This window comes from Mizuhopecten yessoensis, unplaced genomic scaffold (assembly GCF_002113885.1).
Source record: "Mizuhopecten yessoensis strain PY_sf001 unplaced genomic scaffold, ASM211388v2 scaffold10401, whole genome shotgun sequence".
Lineage (NCBI taxonomy): Eukaryota > Metazoa > Mollusca > Bivalvia > Pectinida > Pectinidae > Mizuhopecten > Mizuhopecten yessoensis.
The window spans coordinates 481,968-503,685 of NW_018408528.1; the positions used below are offsets into that span (position 1 = coordinate 481,968).

At 38.9% G+C, this 21,718-nt stretch overlaps 1 protein-coding gene across 3 annotated transcripts in view; it reads right to left on the reverse strand.

Annotated features, from left to right (window-relative positions):
* Nucleotides 1-771: 771 nt before the first annotated feature.
* Nucleotides 772-21,718, reverse strand: part of LOC110460437 (RNA polymerase-associated protein CTR9 homolog) — a 51,435-nt gene continuing 30,488 nt past the window's right edge. For 2 of the 3 annotated variants that reach the window (XM_021513326.1, XM_021513328.1), the window contains 9 exons: nucleotides 11,418-11,566; nucleotides 10,419-10,535; nucleotides 8,691-8,836; nucleotides 8,500-8,571; nucleotides 6,045-6,180; nucleotides 5,124-5,255; nucleotides 3,748-3,896; nucleotides 3,378-3,593; nucleotides 772-2,971 (listed from right to left, as the gene is read on the reverse strand). In XM_021513326.1, coding sequence (XP_021369001.1) covers nucleotides 2,599-2,971; nucleotides 3,378-3,593; nucleotides 3,748-3,896; nucleotides 5,124-5,255; nucleotides 6,045-6,180; nucleotides 8,500-8,571; nucleotides 8,691-8,836; nucleotides 10,419-10,535; nucleotides 11,418-11,566 — 1,490 coding nt within the window. In that variant the 3' untranslated portion in view covers nucleotides 772-2,598. The remainder of the gene's footprint in view (nucleotides 2,972-3,377; nucleotides 3,594-3,747; nucleotides 3,897-5,123; nucleotides 5,256-6,044; nucleotides 6,181-8,499; nucleotides 8,572-8,690; nucleotides 8,837-10,418; nucleotides 10,536-11,417; nucleotides 11,567-21,718) is intronic. The other variant, XM_021513327.1, reaches the window with a different exon arrangement.

A 21,718-nucleotide genomic window follows, 5' to 3' on the forward strand; every position in this document is an offset into this window, starting at 1 on the left:
ATGGCAAAAAAAAGTGTTTTCATTACTTTATGCCAAGAAATAGTACATTCGGTTATCAGGTTGAGATTTTAACCGTTTCAACTTTGTGACCCAGGGGCAACGCCAGACCTCCGAGAAATCATGGTAGCAAGGGTTAATTTCCTTTCAAATACCTAGCGATTCTATATATGATAATAGGATGGGGATCTCAACTGTTTATGTTATGACACGGAATAAATCCAAGTGACAGGGCAAGACCCCTGAATCAATCCTGACATCACGATTTGTATTCATCACTTTAAGCCCAGCAATCATATATGTACTAAATATTATTGTGGTGATATGTTTTTATGTTGAAATTTGTGGACTAAGCCCCTGGGGTATGGTATGACCTCAGAGCCAGGCCTGTTAGCATGGGTGTATTCATCTCGTCATACCCACTATATGTGTATGGTGGGGATTTTAAGGAGTACAGCTTTTCATCTAAAATTCCTCTATGGGGGCCCCAACCCTCTGGCTCCAGAGGCTGCAATATCTTCAACTATATAGCAGATGATCCATTTTCCTCAGATACATTTCAAACCAAATATGGTTACAATTTGTCCAGTTATTCAAGAGGAGTATGACTATGAAGCAAAAGGGGTTCCACCCCATTCCATTATATAAAATTTGATTCTCTAGTCCCAAGAATGCAACATGTCAAGTTTTATTGAAATCTGGTGAGTTGTTCAGAAGGAACCAGGTCTTTCAGACCAGGCGCTAAAAAAGATATGAACACACAACAGCCATTAAGTCAATGATGGGAAGTCAAATTTATTTCCAAAAAACGAATTAAATTCATTACATCACACGATTATGTCAAGAGGACTGATTGCAGTTTAGGCTGCCATAGTATCCTGATTATTAACCTCTCTGAGGATCCATGTACCATGCATGACTATATCTTTGATAACTCATATCTGGAAAGAAAACCAAACCTTGCAGGACTTCTTTGAAAAAATAATAAAGATGAAATAAACAAAATATCATCAACAATAGTGTTCCAGTGTAAAAATTCAGCAGGACAGTGATTTGAACCCTGGACCTCAGATCGTTATACTGTCGCTCTAACCGTGTCTCCCGGCCCTGGACCTCAGATCGTTATCCTGTCGCTCTAACCGTGTCTCCCGGCCCTGGACTTCAGATCGTTATACTGTCGCTCTAACCGTGTCTCCCGCCCCTGGACCTCAGATCGTTATACTGTCGCTCTAACCATGTCTCCCGGCCCTGGACCGCAGATCGTTATACTGTCGCGCTAACCGTTTCTCCCGGCCCTGGACCTCAGATCGTTATACTGTCGCTCTAACCACTACAGTTTTGCCTCAAATGGAACAGAGAACCTTGAAGAACACAAATGCAAATGAGTCATTGCAAATAATACAAATTTGTTCAAAGAATACTTGTGCCTAACTTTTATACGAAGTTTTAATGATATGAAGATTTTCTTGAAACAGTGACTCTGAGTGCACTAATACAAATGAAAAATTGAAGTCATATGCCAGATACACATAAACAGATGATGTTTAAACCAACAAATCCAAGGCAATCAAGACACTGAGGGACTGCTTGTCTGAACAAGATTGTGTTTATGGTCAAACTGATATTACAGTGTACTACCAACATTTCCTGTCAGGGTGATTCTAAGATGCCCCCTCCCACCTCCTGTATACCCCCCCTTCCCTTCTCTTCCAGTATCCCTTCCTAATTTCCAGGATGTTCCCAAACTTCACTTCTGATTCCAGTATATGCACCAGCAGCGAGTATCATGGATTCATGCGGCAATCCAGCATTTTACTACATGACTTTAAAGACAAAGAGAGTTATAACAAATACATTACATTCACACCTCATCAAACCAAGGGTTGATCTGTCATTCCTTTCTGTAACTAATAGAATCTCTAAACCCTGTAAAGGATTGAGATTAGTGTCAGTGTACCTTATATCTGGACAAACTTCAAAACAATTTTTAATATTATAGTCCTGAAATTACAAACAATTATTCCTGTACTGACTGTGAGTTGAACATTCCTCATATCTGTCCTGGGGATTTATTGGATTAATCACATGTTAATTCAAATTTTCTAATAAACATTTGTTTTTTACAATCTGCAGAAACATGGGTGTTTTTATGTACACCATCTGTGAGTTATCTTGATATATCGCAGGCACGAATATGTATCTTCAGGCTTATAATACATGAAACATCAAACATACAATGTTTACCTTAATGAGATATCAAGTTCAAGACCTTGTAATCTCTGTCCTCCTTACATCAACTTGTCAATCATTTCACTGTCCAATAAGCGTACAATAATGACAATTTATACAGCGGCAATAATTTTTTAAGAATCAAAATCTCACAGAAGACACAAATTATCTACCAACAACTCAACATAGTATCCAACTTTACAATGACATGACTAACAGTTTTAGTGAAATTTCATAATGCAAAATCTGATAATTTGAAAGCCTGGTGTGCAGGCACTTTCTTGTATTCAAGAATCATATAGAGATAATTTCTCTTGATTTTTTTTTTATAAAAGTTATGGTTTGGTGTATAAGACAACCATAAGTGCTGTTTCAATCACTGTCCTCCGCGGCAGACTTAGCTGGTGACTCGCCACCACTTCCTGACCCCGCTGGTGATCCTGGAGCAGAACCAGCCTCACTACCACTTTTTGACCTTGATCTTCGACCTCCGTCAGACTCACTACCAGATCCACTTTTTCTCCCTCCATCAGACTCGCTCCCTGACCTTCGTGGTGAACCTTTCTCTGAACCAGACCCAGAGACTGAGCCTCGTCCAGAACGTGAACTCTTACGTGATCGTCCGCTGTCTGAGCCTGAGCCAGAACGTCTTTCATTGTCTGAGCCGCTACCCTCACCACTGCTGGCAGAGGAGAGAATTCGCCGATTCCTTCCAACACCGTCCTCCTTCTCAGAGTCACTGCCACTGTATCAACATCACATACACAATCAATAAACATTACGCCAAGTATCAGATATCTGTGTCTATATAAGTCATCAGGGTTTTCTATTTGGGTGTTTACGTTATACAAGTCACAAATTAAATATTATGCAGGTCTTTACAGAACACCTGTTAAACAAGGGGCACGACTAATAAGTCTCTTAGAAATTAAGTTGGTTCTACTGTCGCAAAATATTAATAAAATCCAGTCTATTGATTATTGATACTTATTTACACAGTAACAAATCCTGCTTTATTGCCAATTCCAATGGTGTGAAGATTTAAGTAAAGGATATACCGTATATGCTTGGTGTTATTTCAAACTGAAAAAGTATTGCCACAATCAAAATTCCATTCATTTGAAATAAGAATAAAAGCTAAACAAACATACGGATCATCAATTCGGAGTCGCCTTGCTCCTTCTGAGTCGGACCCTTCACTGGAGGATATCATCTCCTTGGAGACCACCTTTCTTCGCTGTTTTGCTGTGAGTCCATCCTCATCCAATTTCTTCTTTGATCCCATTTCCTTCCTTCCCCTTCGTTTCCTTGCTGGACGGTCATCATCATCAGCATCGCTGTCATCTCCTCCTCCTCTCCTTGACCTACTTTAAAAAAAGAGGTAGGTGAGAAGGGAACATAAATCATTGAAGAATGTTAAAAATAAATGCTTTACAGGATGTACAAACATATTCACTTCTCATTCACCAGTCACATCTTGGTTCTGTGAAACATATATACCACAAGTCTAACGACACTTACTTTCCTCCTCCCCTCTTGCGTTTCTTCTTGCCACGATCTCTGTCCCCTTCACCATCAGACCCGCTGTCAAACCTCTTTTTCTTTTTCCTCCTCGGTGCTTCATCCCCACTGTCCGATAGGATCTCGCCATCATCATTGTGCTTCTTTTTCTGCAGTTTAAAGTAACCATGATTTAGGACAATATACTACTAATACAGCCTCTAATGTGACCCTTCCCTTCCTGTATCCTTAACCATTGACCCTTTGAGTTTCTATTAACTCCCTTATGTGTCCTGTATCATTCTTTATTATAAAATACAGGCTATTTCCGTGCAATATTGCCATTCAATAAAAACGATATAGCACACGTACAATAAATATGCAAATGAGTCTTGTCACCGTGGGAAACAGGTCATAATCCTACGCACTACAACTTCTACATTTGTAAACAAAATGGCTGACCGAATTACTGTTTGCATTGATAGCAGAGGCAGGGGCACTGGGAGAATAAAATTAACAAACAAGTTTAATAAATTCAATATTATATAAACACGAGTGTTAGCTTCACACAAATTCAACACCTGCATGCTGAAATTCCACTTGAACTTCTCCGACATACACACAATCAATGGAGAACACGTGTAACCGGTCAATTTCATCAGTGTTCCAGTTTCATGGCGGATTCCACAATATATTTTCTGGCTCAGTGACAGGCGGAAACATCGAGGTTCACATTCACCAACAACCCTCGCCAAAGAAATGTGCCTGTGTTATAGAGAGTGACAATCACTCCAGTCCCTGTAAACTTTTAAAAAGTGCAGACTTTGATGTTTATTGTGATGACCTTTACCTTGACAGTGCACGTGCCGTTGTGCCAAATATGTGACGTCACTGTTATTTTTCGTAAACGCCAATTCGTTGAATGGTTTTTGTATAAAAAATGATTATTAATGTTGTAATGATAATGATTAAAACATTAGTTGATGAAGAAAACCTAAATGATTGTTCATTGAAAAGGTTCTCGGGAAGAAGTTTCTAAAACTATTTTTTGTGGCGCAGCGAGCTCCAAACAAAATGCATGTAATGCGTCCTTTCGTCAGCCATCGGTACAAAGTATATAAAGGAGACGCTTCAAGAAAAAGAGTGTTTCACAAATTATGTAATAAATAGAATCTAACACTCCTGTTCATGTAATATTGAATTTATTAAACTCGTTTATTAACTTAATGGAAATTAATAAACTCGTTCAATAAATTCAATATTACATGAACACTCGTGTCAGATTCTCTATTTACTGAATATGTGCTGTACCATTTCCTTTACCTTAATGGGCCCCTTTCCTTTCCTTCACCCTAATGGGCCCCTTATTTTTCATCAATCCTTATGTAAACCCTTACCCTTCCCCCACTTTTCCGGGGTTTATCCTCAATATCTGGCTCCAGGGCAATTTTCTTTGCCTTCTCTACAATCTTTGCTCGTTCCTCCATCATACGGCGACCCTTCTCCACCCTGACCTTTTGCTTTTCTTCCTGGAAATGAAAACATCGCTCTATTAGCACTGTTATAACTGTAAAACAGACCCTCACTCAAACAGAAAACAACATCAAGTAATAAGACTACTCAAAATGTGTTCTTTTTCAGTCACCTCTGGTTTAAATCAAACTAGTTAGTGTTATATAGATTCTTTTTCTTGTTGTTGTAAGTAAGCATTTTCTTGTCACCGAGTTTGCAGGCATTCTTACCAACAGGAGTTTACAACACTAACTAAAAATATGCTACAAGACATTTCGATGAGACACACATTATTGCACTTGTATAGAGCCTAGGCACTTTGAGCATGTCCCAGGCTAATAACTGAAAGTTGTACTGGAGGATCCTTTTTTCCATAACAGGCCAAACACTAGATCATTCAAATGTAGTTTTTCACACATATAGTAACCTCCCCTTAATTTTGTTTTGGATTTTACTGTAGCGAGACTAGGCTGGACAAATAACATTGACCAGGTAGTTCATTTGATCGGAGGTCCAGGGTTTGAGAATCCTGATCCAGCGTCATGGAGTTTTCACACTATTTTATATTCTTTCTTTTCAATTCTTTCATCTTTGTTTTTTTTCATAAAAAGTCTGAGAGGTATAGTTTTCTTTTCAGGAATGATATCTAAGCCATAGTCTTGACAGAATAACAGTTTTCAATACATGGATACAGTTTCTGGCAGTGGTAATGGACCTTTAAGATACCAAAAGAAAGGAATGAAATTACTTTGGACCAGCATCACAATAACGGTGCTCCTTTCGTCACTGGATATTATCAGAGTTACCTCATCTTGACGATGTTTCTCTCGGATAGCCTCTCTCTCTTCCTCGTGTCGCTTTCTCATTTCCCGTTCTGCTTCGTCAATCTTCCGCGCTCGTGCTACATGATATTGAGCTTGACTGAGCAAATCGGAACATTGTCTGAAACATTTCAATGGTCATACTGTAATGATTGAAATGTTTTGGGGAATGTATGATAAAGGTAACAGCATACAAGGCAGAGATTCATAAAATAACAAGGCATACCATTTCACATTCAGGCAAACACAGTCAAGGGCAGTTTCATAAGTCAAGTTGTGGTGTGACCAACACTATGCTTTTTGAACCTTCAGGTGTTTTAATCCTTCACAATGTAATAATTAAGTTGTTTAACATGATTTTTCACTCACATGAGTACAAGTCTAAATCAGAAGCCACAGTGGATCTACAGATCAGCATGAGAAGTACGAACAATTGTTGGAAACCTCATAAAGAACATTTGTACCAAGTTTGGAGTCGTTCTTGAGAGGGAAGTGAAAATGTCTCAGCCAATCAGAGACCAGGGCAGCCATCATGAATTTATATAACATTAGGCACTCAATGTAAAAACACTTGTTTGGGTTCTTATTAAGAACATTTGTACAATTTTGAGAAGAAATTGAAAACGTCTCAGTGAATCAGAGGCTAGGGCAACCATCTTGAATTTTCAGACTGGCACATCAAGTAAGAATACCTGTTGGGAACCTTATAAGGAACATTGTTCAAGTTTTAAGTGGTTCTGAAGAAGAAATTGAAAATATAAATTGTTTATGCATGATGACACAGACTGATGGCAATAGTTCACATGATTAATCATGGGAACTAAAGATGTACTGTTGTAGAACTTCATCATTCTAGACAATTTCAATTGCAATATAAAATGTAAGGAAAATAAAAAAATTGCATTGATGAAAAAATGGGAAGTACTGTAGGAATCTTCATAGTCGCCCTTAGTAAAAGGGTACAATAGAACAAATATGCATCTTTCTTTGCTCCTTAGATAGGGCAAAGAGCCCTTAACTAAAATGACATTTCCACATTCATCCTAAAATTTTGTGTTCCTGATATATTGAGAATGATTCTGATGAATAGATCTGATTTCCAAATGGATAGATAGTACATTAAAATGCATGGACACTTAAAAAAGAAATGTGTTTTGAAAAGAGTATACTAGAAAATGTAAATAAGATGAGCCTGCTCAATTCAGTGAGGTTGAAATATATTCCAATTGAGTGAAGCACAATTTAGTGAGGTTAAAATATATTCCAATTGAGTGAAGCACCAGCCTATTGAGCCAGCCTTTCCAGTAGTGCAAATTATGCAGATCTTGCGTGAGCTTGAAAAGTTATAGATCACTTATTTAGATATAGAAACAATTATTGAGATTGAGATTTCCATCAATAACACACAAAATTGATTATTTTATAAGTTAATCAAGTTTTCACTTCAATGGGGAAATTTTAGAAAAAAATAGCTACTTGAGCCTTGTTTAAATATGAACAACTAAGGGCAGTAGATGCTCAGAAAAGTTATTGTAATATGGTTTGTTAAAATTTGTTGAAAGACTAATTTAAAAAGAGTCAAGTGTAAGCCTTGGGAGATAGGTTCTATCCCTTCACTACATACTTCATCCTGCCTACTCATTTCCCTCTTCACTACATACTTCATCCTGCCTACTCATTTTCCTCTTCACTACATACTTCCACCTGCCTACTCATTTTCCTCTTCACTACATACTTCATCCTGCCTACTCATTTTTCTCTTCACTACATACTTCATCCTGCCTACTCATTTTCCTCTTCACTACATACTTCATCCTGCCTGCTCATTTTCCTCTTCACTACATACTTCGTCCTGCCTACTCATTTTCCTCTTCACTACATACTTCATCCTGCCTACTCATTTTCCTATCTTTTCTTCGACTGTTGGTTAACCGAACCACTAGTGAAGCGGATGTAAAACAACTCAAACAAACAAACAACTAGATTCCAGCACGGGTAGCTGGAGGAGAGATGATTGGCTCCAACATTGTGTGGAGACAAGGAAGGCCAACAGCTGTAGGACGCCAAGAAGGAGTAAAGGGCAATCTAAAATTATGTGTACTCTGTGTGCATGAAATGTAGAACTGGAAGATTTCATGTTGTCGCGGTTGAACATTATTTAACAAAGAATAATGGAGTGTCAATTAAACTCAAAGTAACCAGAACCTGTGTTACAGGGATTCTAGCCATCAATGAAGGAGTGTCATTTTTAAACCAAAGTAATTTACTGTTGCAAATTAAAGTCCTCAATGTATCTTTGTTGTGATAGTAACCAAGGTCATGACACAGATGTCATGCCACGACACAAGTTCATCTGACCCTTTGGTCTAGAAGGTGAGCTAAAAAGTATTCAAATTGCTTTGAGCAATTGTGTGGTAATCCAATTTTATAAAGCACATACCTAGCTTCTGCCTCGGCTTGAGCCAGATCAAACTTCATCCGGTCTCCATGTTGACTGAGGTAACTGAAGTACCTGCAATGGAAATTAATTAACCAAACAATGTAAGTATATCCTAAAATATCAGTTAAAAAGATCATAATATACACAATCCCTTTATTTCAACAGCCAACTAACTGGTTTGAGTGACTTACTTATGAGCAAGTTCCAGATCACGGACAGCACACAGGACAGTCTTAAGGCTGCTCTTCTCGTCTTTCAGTATAGAGGTGGCTAACTTCTGTTGTACCAGGGCAATATTGTACAGTAGTACAGTGTCACTGGGGGAAACATGGCGTGCCTGAAAATATGCCATTGTAAGTATTATAGTGTCACTGGGGGAAACATGGCGTGCCTGAAAATATGTCAGTGTAAGTATTATAGTGTCACTGCGGGAAACATGGCGTGCCTGAAATATGTGTATTCCATCTTTGCATATTGCAGAGTTATCTTCTCTTGTGAGCAGGTATTGATTTGTGTGAGAAAATTACGTTGTTTTCTCACAAATTGATGACTCTCAAAAACAAATGACGTAACAATCAATACCTGCTCACAAGAGAAGATAACCCTGCAATACGAAAAGACAGAATAAAGTATCACTGAGGGAAACAAGGCATGCCTTAAATATGTGTATAGAGTATCACTGGGGGGAACATGGTGTGACTGAAATATGCGTAAAGACTGAAGTATCACTGGGGGAAACATGGCGTGCCTGAAATATGTGTATTCTATCTTTACATATTGCAGAGTTATCTTCTCCTGTGAGCAGGTATTGATTTGTGTGAGAAAAATACGTTGTTTTCTCACAAATTGACGACTCTCAAAAACAAATGACGTAACAATCAATACCTGCTCACAAGAGAAGATAACTCTGCAATACGAAAAGACGGAATAAAGTATCGCTGGGGGAAACAAGGCATGCCTTAAATATGTGTATAGAGTATCACTGGGGGGAACATGGTGTGCCTGAAATATGCGTAAAGACTGAAGTATCACTGGGGGAAACATGGCGTGCCTGAAATATGTCAGTGTAAGTATTATAGTGGCACTGGGGGAAACATGACGTGCCTGAAAATGTCAGTGTAAGTATTATAGTGGCACTGGGGAAAACATGACGTGTCTGAAAATGTCAGTGTAAGTACTATAGTGGCACTAGGGGAAATGTGTATAAAGTATCACTGGGGGAAACATGGCGTGCCTGAAATATGTTAGTGTAAGTATTATAGTGGCACTGGGGGGAACATGACATGCCTGAAAATGTCGGTGTAAGCATTATAGTGGCACTAGGGGAAACATGACGTGCCTGAAAATATGTCAGTGTAAGTATAATAGTGGCACTGGGGGAAACATGACGTGCCTGAAATATATCAGTGTAAGTATTATAGTGGCACTACATGACGTGCCTGAAATATGTGTAAAGACTGAAGAATCACTGGGGTAACCATGGCGTGCCTGAAATATGTCAGTGTAAGTATTATAGTGGCACTTGGGGAAACATGACGTGCCTAAAAATATGTCGGTGTAAGTATTATAGTGGCACTAGGGGAAACATGACGTGCCTGAAAATATGTGTATAAAGTATCACTGGGGGAAACATGGTGTGCCTGAAATATGTGTATAAAGTATCACTGGAGGAAACATGGCGTGCCTGAAATATGTGTATAGAGTAAAGTATCACTGGGGGAAACATGGCGTGCCTGAAATATTTCAGTGTAAGTATTATAATGGCACTTGGGGAAACATGGCTTGCCTGAAATATGTGTATAGAGTTAAGCGTCACAGGGGGAAACGTCTCACACCTCAAATAGTTCAGGAGCACATAGTCAGAAATGTGCCATGCCTGAAATATTTGGGTGTAAGAATAATAGTATGATATAACCTACCTTAAGCAGGATGTTCTTACACTCCCGCAGGCGGCCACACTTGTAGTAGGCTCTGGCCAGGTAAACCATCACCTCCATGTTGTGGTACTTGTAAAACTTCTTGAGGCAGTTTTCATACTGAAAGTAAAACATCAAACATTCTCATATTGTTAGAAATATTGTCAAGATTGTCACATTTTCTAACAAACAGATGCATCTTAAAATTTCACTCCAAGGCCACTTTGCACCTGGAATAAATGAAAGTAATGATTTTAACAAATTTGAAAGTAAACCCATAAATTTGCTATGTCTGATTTTCAACCCTGCTGATCTGATTGAATATTTTTCTAGCAGGAGAACTTAATATTGTAATATTGAGAAACGATCTTAACCTGAATAAACATCTGCTTTATCTCACAACTAAATATCAACCAGGGACTCCTCCGATTCATATGATGTACTGATTGCAGCGTTGGACTACTTTTCGTTTTAAACTGTGGGAGTATGCACGCACTCATTTCAGTACCCGCACACATTTCGGTACCTAAAACAAACTGTTCTGGTACTTTTATAATTTATAGATGATTGTTGTATGGTAATACAACTTTTTTCGCATAACGGACATAATTCTATATATGTAAACAAAGGAGACACCTATCACCTTCAAACTTGCTTTTATACCCAAACTGCTTCTCTTTTTATCTGAAATCTGCTTTTTAAATAAACCTAGAAGATGAATGTAAACATTTCTCAACACTTATTGTACATTGGTTCTTTACCCCTGCATTTTATACGAACCAATTTTATAAGAAGGGGTATTTCCCGGAGACAAATCGCAATTCAACCTTAATCAGCTTTGCTGAAAAAGAATTTTTGCAGTAAGAGAGGAGGTAAATGAAATAAAGAGAACTTTTGAGTCTGCAGTAAACTTTGAGTCAACTTGAAAAGAGCAAGGCTGTGTTGGTGGGAAAGCCTCAAATAGACACATTTCAATATCAGTTCATATTCTCTACTACTCACCATCTGGACAGCAGCCACAAACTGTTTCTGCTCCACATAGATATGGGCGATGTTCAGCCAAACATCACAAAAGTCTGCAGTTGCCTCACGTACCTGGGCAAAAACATCACGAGACTCATTGATGCACCCCTTGTGGGCAAGGACACATCCTACAATAAACACAAATACAGGTGAACTACAATGCCAGTCACAACATAATGACAATTCATCGGTGCTACAGCAAACAACCATAGTCTGATACACATTCTACAAAAGACATTTTTTTGGCAACACATGCAAAGGAATCGCTAAGAACCCTAGAAAACTAAGGATAACTTCTTTCCTAGAGAGGGTGTATGTTACTCTGGTAAAATACTAGCCGCTTCCTACAAACTCGGATTGGGAAGGCTTGTAAACTATAGTTCCTAGTTCAACTCCTAGCAGAGGCATTGAACAAATAATGTTTCAAAGCCTGGACCTGTGATCAATATACTTTTGCTCTAACCAACTGAGTGTTCTGGTCAATGGCAGTGGCCTTGTCCTGTCTGGGTTCAGTGGCCTTGTCCTGTCAGGGTACAGTGGCCTTGTCCTGTCAAGGTACAGTTGCCTTGTCCTGACAGGGTACAGTAGCCGTGTCCTGTCAGGGTACAGGGGCCTTGTCCTGTCAAGGTACAGTGGGCTTGTCCTGTCAGGTTACAGTGGCCTTGTCCTTTCACGGTACAGTGGCCTTGTCCTGTGAGGGTACAGTGGCCTTGTCCGGTCAGGGTACAGTGGCCTTTTCCTGTCAGGGTCCAGTGGCCTTGTCCTGTCAGGGTACAGTGGCCTTGTCCTGTCAAGGTACAGTGGCCTTGTCCTAACAGGGTACAGTGGCCTTGTCCTGTCAGGGTACAATGGCCTTGTCCTGTCAGGGTACAGTGGCCTTGTCCTGTCAGGGTACAGTTATAAACAAAATGAATTTAAGGGGAAGTTAATGTATGTATGAACAAGTAGTGGATTTTCTATTGTTTTGTCTGCAGTGGGATTGAGATTCTCAAATGTTGATTTCTTTTGATGCTTTAAAGATAGAGTAGCTATGAAAGTCTTCCATCAGTTCCAGTGAGTGATGACCGATATGAATGATATCTAATGGAATGAGTTGATTTTGAACTATTTCTTTCGGAGAGTGGATAATAATTCAAAATTAACTCTCAAGTAATAATCAACAAGGCAAAGTACTTTGAGCAATCCACAGTCCCTAAACTCTTACCAAACTTCAGTACCAAATATGAACAAAGGTTCTTACTAGTATTCAGGCCACACGATTTGATTTCTATATCAATAATTCTCCATTCTGAGACCTACTGGCATAAAAAATATGGCAATTGCAAATAACATTATAAGAGTTAATTATGCCTGATACAAAGTGACACCATATACAAAGTGACGTGCAGTGAACAAATGGGCCATAACTCTGTAGCATAAAGAGGTTCTAACATACAATTGGAGATATGCCCCACACTAAAGGGCGATAACTCTGTAGCATAAAGAGGTACCAACATCCAATTGGAGATATGCCCCACACTAAAGGGCCATAACTCTGTAGCATAAAGAGGTACCAACATACAATTGGAGATATGCCCCACACTAAAGGGCCATAACTCTGTAGCATAAATAGGTTCTAACATACAATTGGAGATATGCCCCACACTAAAGGGCCATAACTTTGTAGCATAAAGAGGTATTAACATACAATTGGAGATATGCCCCACACTAAAGGGCCATAACTCTGTAGCATAAAGAGGTATTAACATACAATTGTAGATTTGCCCCAGACTAATTGATAAAATGACTGACAGATGGTTGGAATGCAAACCTACCAGGTATAATCCCCTGTGATAGTACAAATAGAGGACTACTAATCATTAGCTGAATATCATGTTTCTCCAATACCACCAAATAAACCATGCTCACTGCCCAGTCCACATATTGTACTGTCCAATGATATTCATTATCTTTGATAAATGTACTATTGATTTCAATTATCAAATCTGCACTCTTTTAACAGTCAAGGGATCTGTACATTAAAAAATCCTTTACTTGTTTACATAATATTGAGATAAATAATACATCTGTATTTAGGTTCCCTTTAATGTTTAAAAACATACATAGGAATTATTGTTAAACATTTTTGGCAATTGTATCAGGCACCCTTGGCAATTATAAGAATGATGATTTGTTTGTGCTTGATAGAGACCCTTTATTGAAAACAAGATATCAGATTTGTGTAAATACCCATTTTTACACATGAGACATTCCATTGTAATATAGAGGTTCAACAACTCATGACTGTTTATTTAGTTCATTTTCTACATTTTAAAAGAAAATCAGCTATTGTGCCTTTTTTTTCCAATTGAAAACTAACAATTATTAGATAAACATTGACACAAGTTGTGGCATGACTTTATCAAGCGATCCACATAGTCAAAGTTGTTTTGCAAACAAGTCAGGTTATGAGGAATATGAGATGACCTTTCTAAATAGGCAGAAAGGAAACAGACATGCTTCAAGCTCTTTTCAATGTTGTTTTAAAAAAAAAATCAACAATTTGGCATTGTTCAATTTTATTTAATTCTGAGTCTTGATAAAGCTAGCCATTTGTATCAAGAAGTATCCACTACGATTCAACATCACAGATGTCCATAATGGAGGACAAACCTTAAAACTGCCATATCCCAGGCTACTAGCCGGTGGTCTATGTGGAAGGTAGTGACAAACACCTCAGGTATCTAAGGCTGTTTCTTCTCTTGAGTGTTTAGTTTTACAATGCAATATGAAATGTAGTGATCTGCTTTAACAAAGTTGCTACAGAAGATAACAGAATTGCAGTGGATCATACCTGCTAACCCCTGAATCTCCAAATGGGGGTCATGACCCCCATTGGGAAATTCTGTAGGGGTGATAACGGTCGACACAATTATCGTGTCAAATATAATAATTTGCCACGTGACAGCATATGACATATGTTGTGTCTTCTGGTAAGATTGAAACCAAAAGATATCTCTGCAAACAAGTTTTTTTTTCACCACTGAAAATTCAAACTGATGAAAAATGCTATTTTATATGAAAGTATGAAGTTGAGTCCACTCTATATATGCAAAATGAACTTTGTCATGATCAAAGTTTATTTTAATGTGATTTAAATTACTGTGGATGATTTAATTTTTATTATCATGAGCAGAATATGTCGAAGGTAAGGCTAAATAAAGAATGTTGATCCTACCTACCCTAATTTATTGTGCCTACCCTAAACATTTATTGGCAAATTTCAAGGAAACACTGTTCAAGTTAAGATCACTCTTCTATATGAACCTTAAAAAAATAAAAGATAAATTTATTAACTATACCTACCCTTAATTTTTCAGACATGAACTTTGATTTGATTTAGACAAGTGTCATGTACATCAAGATAACAAATATAGTAAAACAAGAAGTTTTTAGCTACACATTTGTTAGAAACATTATTTTCTTCACTAAAAAACTCAATATTCATGTTTTTAAAACAAATATCACTTTAAGTTTTTCTAATTTAAATATAATTTACTAGGGCTTCTATAAAACAGGAATCAAACATGCCTTTTTGTTTTGCCTAATTTAATGGTGTACATAATCAATTATAAAACAAGGCTAATTTAATCTAAACAAAACTAAACAGAGAGGAGGGGATAATCTCCACTGGAATACAAAGTGTGGGCAAGACAGAACAATTAAAACACAATTTCGTAATAGTTATGGTACTGGTATTTACATTTCCAGTTTAAACATGCCAATACAAAATTGATTTATCTTTTTTTCCTAATTATATATTTGAATGAATAGCATACTTGAATTTTGACAATGTAATTTCTTTTTTCCTTAGACATGGATTTGCCATGTTATACGTGAGTAAAAACACATGTTTGCTTGTTCTGTACCGATATAACCTCATAGCCGGCTGTGATCAATATGTCCTAAAACAGATCCTACCACTCTAGCTACCTCTATATCCTTACAACCTCGCCCGACTAGGCATACTTAGTGCTAATTTAATACCAAGTCAAGCTTTCGTGGGACTTTGAAGTACTATTTGTGTTCTAATTACAGCTGTGGACAGGCGAGAAGGTGGAACTAGCTTATTTAGCTCAAAACATGGACAAATATTGTGAGTGTACTTGTCCCAACACTTCACGCCATCTTCAGTCCGTGTCAACTGGTGCATCGTTCACCGCAGGTGATGGGCCGTAAAATGAAAAACATTGCGAGGGGGTCGGCTTGTCGACCAAGTGTTGGGTATCTCCGATGATTGAGGTCAGGTTCGTTTGTCGCTGTTGACCCCAGTTCCCTAATGATATAATCCAGTTAGTGGTATTCCATTCCCTACCGGGAGCAGGCACCACAATGGAACAGAAAGAGCACCATTCATTGGCAAAGAATTACAGGACCCCTCATTGAAATAACCGTTTTATTATACACAACCCTCAGATCTATAGAACAGCGTTATATATCAAATAAACGCAGTCTGTTATTAAGGCACCCTACTGTTTAAGTGGGCTGAGCTTTTCACACCAATCAAGTGTTTATGTGAATAGGATCAATCAACAGTTATCAAAAAGTTGCCATTTGTTATTCAAAAAAGGCCACATACATCCTGACAATTGCACTTGCATTCTGCATTTAATAGTGGTTATTGGGGGCGGGGTTCCTCCCTGTCGTAGACAATGGTCCTTGAGCTGTGCTTTGTTTTGTGCAGGCCCACACCACGATTATGTACTAAATGATCCAACATGGGGCTCTCGAAGTCCAGCACCCACCAACAGGGTATTATTATCACACCTGCACACACACAACCATGATAAAGATAGCACCACACACAAACACATCATGGTAATTATGACATTTACCTCCAATAGCTTGATTAAATTGTCAGCTTACTGTATCAAGTTCTCAAGGTGTGAGATGCATAATTGATATTCTGATTTTAAGACACACCTTTGACCTTAAAACAAACATGACTGATTGATTATCAACCAACCCACTCATACTTCATGTTACAATAAAAATATCATCAGAAAAGAATTTTCAAATGAGACATTCGTTTTGATATTTGTTTCTACAATAAGGAGTGTCTATCGCAAATGGTATTTCCAGTACAAAAATGTAGCTGTGAAATGTATTTTGGGAAGTGACAGGGTGACAGGACTGATGTAGGGTTGTGAAGTCTATGTGTAGAAGTGACTGGGTGACAGGACTGATGTAGGGATGTGAAGTCTATGTGTAGAAGTGACTGGGTGACAGGACTGATGTAGAGATGTAAAGTCTGTGTAGAAGTGACTGGATGACAGGACTGATGTAGAGATGTAAAGTCTGTGTGTAGAAGTGACTGGGTGACAGGACTGATGTAGGGATGTGAAGTCTATGTGTAGAAGTGACTGGGTGACAGGACTGATGTAGGGATGTGAAGTCTATGTGTAGAAATGACTAGGTGACAGGACTGATGTAGGGTTGTGAAGTCTATGTGTAGAAGTGACTGGGTGACAGGACTGATGTAGGGATGTAAAGTCTATGTGTAGAAGTGACTGGGTGACAGGACTGATGTAGGGGTGTAAAGTCTGTGTGTGGAAGTGACTGGGTGACAGGACTGATGTAGGGATGCGAAGACTATGTGTAGAAGTGACTGGGTAACAGGACTGATGTAGGGATGTGAAGTCTATGTGTAGAAGTGACTGGGTAACAGGACTGATGTAAGGATGTGAAGTCTATGTGTAGAAGTGACTGGGTGACAGGACTGATGTAGGGATTTAAAGTCTATGTGTAGAAGTGACTGGGTGACTGGACTGAGGGAGGGAAGTCTGTTTGTAGAAGTGACTGGGTGACAGGGCTGATGTAGGGATGTGAAGTCTATGTGTAGAAGTGACTGGGTGACTGGACTGAGGGTGTGAAGTCTGTTTGTAGAAGTGACTGGGTGACAGGACTGATGTAGGGATGTAAAGTCTGTGTGTAGAAGTGACTGGGTGACAGGACTGATGTAGGGATGTGAAGTCTATGTGCGGAAGTGACTGGGTGACAGGACTGATGTAGGGATGTGAAGTCTGTGTTTAGAAGTGACTAGGTGAGAGGACTGATGTAGGGGTGTAAAGTCTGTGTGAAGAAGTGACTGGGTGACAGGACTGATGTAGGGATGTGAAGTCTATGTGTGGAAGTGACTGGGTGACAGGACTGATGTAGGTATGTGAAGTCTGTGTGTAGAAGTGACTAGGTGACAGGACTGATGTAGGGGGGTAAAGTCTGTGTTAAGAAGTGACTGGGTGACAGGACTGATGTAGGTGTGTAAAGTCTGTGAGTGGAAGTGACTGGGTGACAGGACTGATGTAGGGATGTAAAGTCTATGTGTAGAAGTGACTGGGTGACAGGACTGATGTAGGGATGTGAAGTCTGTGTGTGGAAGTGACTGGGTGACAGGACTGATGTAGGTATGTGAAGTCTGTGTGTAGAAGTGACTAGGTGACAGGACTGATGTAGGAGTGTTAAGTCTGTGTGTAGAAGTGACTAGGTGACAGGACTGATGTAGGGGTGTAAAGTCTGTGTGTGGAAGTGACTAGGTGACAGGACTGATGTAGGGGTGTAAAGTCTGTGTGTGAAAGTGACTGGGTGACAGGACTGATGTAGGGATGTAAAGTCTGTGTGTAGAAGTGACTAGGTGACAGGACTGATGTAGGGGTGTAAAGTCTGTGTGTGAAAGTGACTAGGTGACAGGACTGATGTAGGGGTGTAAAGTCTGTGTGTAGAAGTGACTAGGTGACAGGACTGATGTAGGGGTGTAAAGTCTGTGTGTGGAAGTGACTAGGTGACAGGACTGATGTAGGGGTGTAAAGTCTGTGTGTGAAAGTGACTAGGTGACAGGACTGATGTAGGGATGTAAAGTCTGTGTGTAGAAGTGACTAGGTGACAGGACTGATGTAGGGGTGTAAAGTCTGTGTGTGGAAGTGACTAGGTGACAGGACTGATGTAGGGATATGAAGTCTGTGTGTAGAAGTGACTAGGTGAGAGGACTGATGTAGGGGTGTAAAGTCTGTGTGTAGAAGTGACTGGGTGACAGGACTTATGTAGGGATGTAAAGTCTGTGTGTGGAAGTGACTGGGTGACAGGACTGATGTAGGGGTGTTAAGTCTGTGTGTAGAAGTGACTGGGTGACAGGACTGATGAAGGGATGTGAAGTCCGTGTGTGGAAGTGACCGTATTGACAAACAATACAAATCCCTCACTCAGTTATAGCTTGACAAAGGGACCAGTCAGTATTGAAACAATGTGACACATTTAATACCTACAATGTTTTTTCTGGTCACTACATTTGTGTAATTTGGTCAGATATTACCCTTGTAATGTGTGATGTGTCATTGATAGGCCTACATATTAAAGTTGTATAACAGGACGTCATATGTGATGTGTCATTGATAGGCCTACATATTAAAGTTGTATACCAGGACATCATGTGCCAGTGATATGCCTACGTAATAAAGTTGTATAACAGGACGTCATCTGTGATGTGCCATTGATAGGCTTACATATTTAAGTTGTATTACAGGACATCATGTGTGATGTGCCATTGATAGGCCTACATATTAAAGTTGTATAACAGGACGTCATGTGTGATATGTCATTGATAGGCCTACATAATTAAGTTGTATAACAGGACGTCATGTGTGATATGTCATTGATAGGCCTACGTAATTAAGTTGTATAACAGGACGTCATCTGTGATGTGCCAGTGATATGCCTACGTAATAAAGTTGTATAACAGGACGTCATGTGCCAGTGATAGGCCTACGTAATAAAGTTGTATAACAGGTTGTCATGTGTGATGTGCCAGTGATAGGCCCACGTAATAAAGTTGTATAACAGGATGTCATGTGTGATGTGCCAGTGATAGGCCTACGTAATAAAGTTGTATAACAGGTCGTCATGTGTGATGTGTCATTGATAGGCCTACGTAATTAATAAAGTTGTATAACAGGATGTCATGTGTGATGTGCCAGTGATAGGCCTACACAATAAAGTTTTATATTTACATTTGCTATGCATCCTTCCATTGCAATGCATTAAGAAGGCAGATGTTGTTATGAGAAAATAACAAGATTTGCTAGTGTGAATTATTTGCTTAAAAAACTGTTTGAAATAACTGGAGAAAGCATAACTACTCTATCAAAATGTAAATATAAGTAATGATTATTTGAGCAAATATTGCTATGGTCCTATAACACACATTTCTATTGCTGGCAAACTTACATAAATCCCTACCGAGCTTTATTAAGTTTGTCATCAATAGCAATGTGTGTTATAGGACCATAACAACATTTGCTAAAAACATTCATAGCTTAAAAATAACCGGATGTCATCTCTGTGTTGTGCTCACCTAACCAGCTGCCTACAATTCCTTCACAGTTTGGTTTTTATACCTGGATATATCAGCTTGTTGTTTTAGAAATATTACATGCAGTTGCTTTAGCCTGGTTTTCTTACACAAGTTGTCATGTGTTGGTGTCCTGAATGTTGAAGATCCTTCGTGTATCTAAACTGTTACTTGATAATGTTTCTATAGAGACTTAATGATGTTATCATGAACACAGAAATTTTCTGCAAGTGCATTAATTGCCTAAAACATATTCACAATTTTTCTATGCATTTATATAATACACAGATTTTTTTCCCCCCTTTTAATGTTTATCATTGATGTTCAAGTAATATTTTGTAACCCTTATTGAAATGTAAGTGTTTAATTAGTCCTGGAAACTGTAAATAATATCAACCATTAGAAATAATATCTTGGTTTCATTTGATAAAATTCATATATGGCGGTATGGAAAATTTAAAAATAAAATGAAAAGCAATTCAAAAAATACCTTTAGATGGTTGCCACTTAAAAAAGAAATCAGTTGTGAGCCCTGTGGAGCCTCACTATGTAAACATAGATCCATTAACTACAGGAGAGGTCAGAAATACTATTGCATTTTTGTTGCATCAAAGCTGCCTAATTTAATGGCTGAATGAGGGGGTGAATGAGGGACTTCAAAGACGTTATGAGGACAAAAGATCAAAGTATCGGATTTCTGCGGGCAGCGAGTACAGATCTATTGACCCTCCCTAACACCTAAGCCCCTTCACGGAAGGCCTTGAAATTGAACAAATGTTCTAAACTTTTTCTTTTTACGTGTATCATTTTAATTAATATTTTCTAACACTTTTCAACACGTTAAAGCACGTGACCCATTTTGAAATCTATAATACTAAAAATTCCATTATCTCATTCACACATAGAATACAATGGATTATTTTAATAATCTGTCATTCAAGTATAAGACTTCAATACCACACTAGAACGGCTCAATCTGAAGACATCCCTGCACATGTGCTGATATCACAGAAGCTGACGATATTATTGAGAATCGTCAAAACTTCAGTCACACTCAGAAAACTGTTGTTAAAAAGTGATGTGAAATGAAGTGAGATAGTTTGTATAATTACTGGATACACTGCGGCACAAGTTATGTTAGTCCGTATGACATGCACATAACCCTACGGAAGATGGTGCACTCATGCATGAGCAAGCTACAACGCTAGTGACATCTTGTTTTTGGTGTTACGACTATGGACATTTTGGACCTCCACTTCAACTGCCAAGTTTCTCTGCGATCCAAACAGTCAAAGCTTGCTTTCTACCCAGATTCATATCGCGGATTTGACACTTGGCCGTCACAGACTCACATGTCTACCTTCATGGACACAGACCATCATCGGAACCGCCACCGCAATGCCATGTATCCTGACCACAGCAGCTTCCACCCGCTTGAAGGTCATTATGACCTTCAACATGTATCCACAGCACAAAGTGACCATTGGTCAGCCTACAACTACGCACTCCATCCATACTACCATGGATACGGCCAACAGGAGGCTGTTGAGGTGTTTCAGCCCTCACCACTTGTAGTTACCCCTCAGCAGTATTATCCTAGTTGGCATCTGCCATATGGATCAGATTCTGGTCACCACGGAAATCATGATCACTATGGCCAGATTTATTATCAGACCAGGGACTCGGTCTTGTATCCCAGTGTTGACCGCCCACCTGTGGCCAGTGACCGTCAGTATAACCCGGACATAAACTCTGACCAGTTTACCAACTATGCAACATCTCAGGATGACCTTGGAGAGTCAGGTCAAAGTCAGTACAGAAGTGACTACAGTGTGGAAAATAAAGCATGTGTCCAGTCTGGGAAAGACAATATGGCTGCCACTGCAACTGTAAAAAGGGT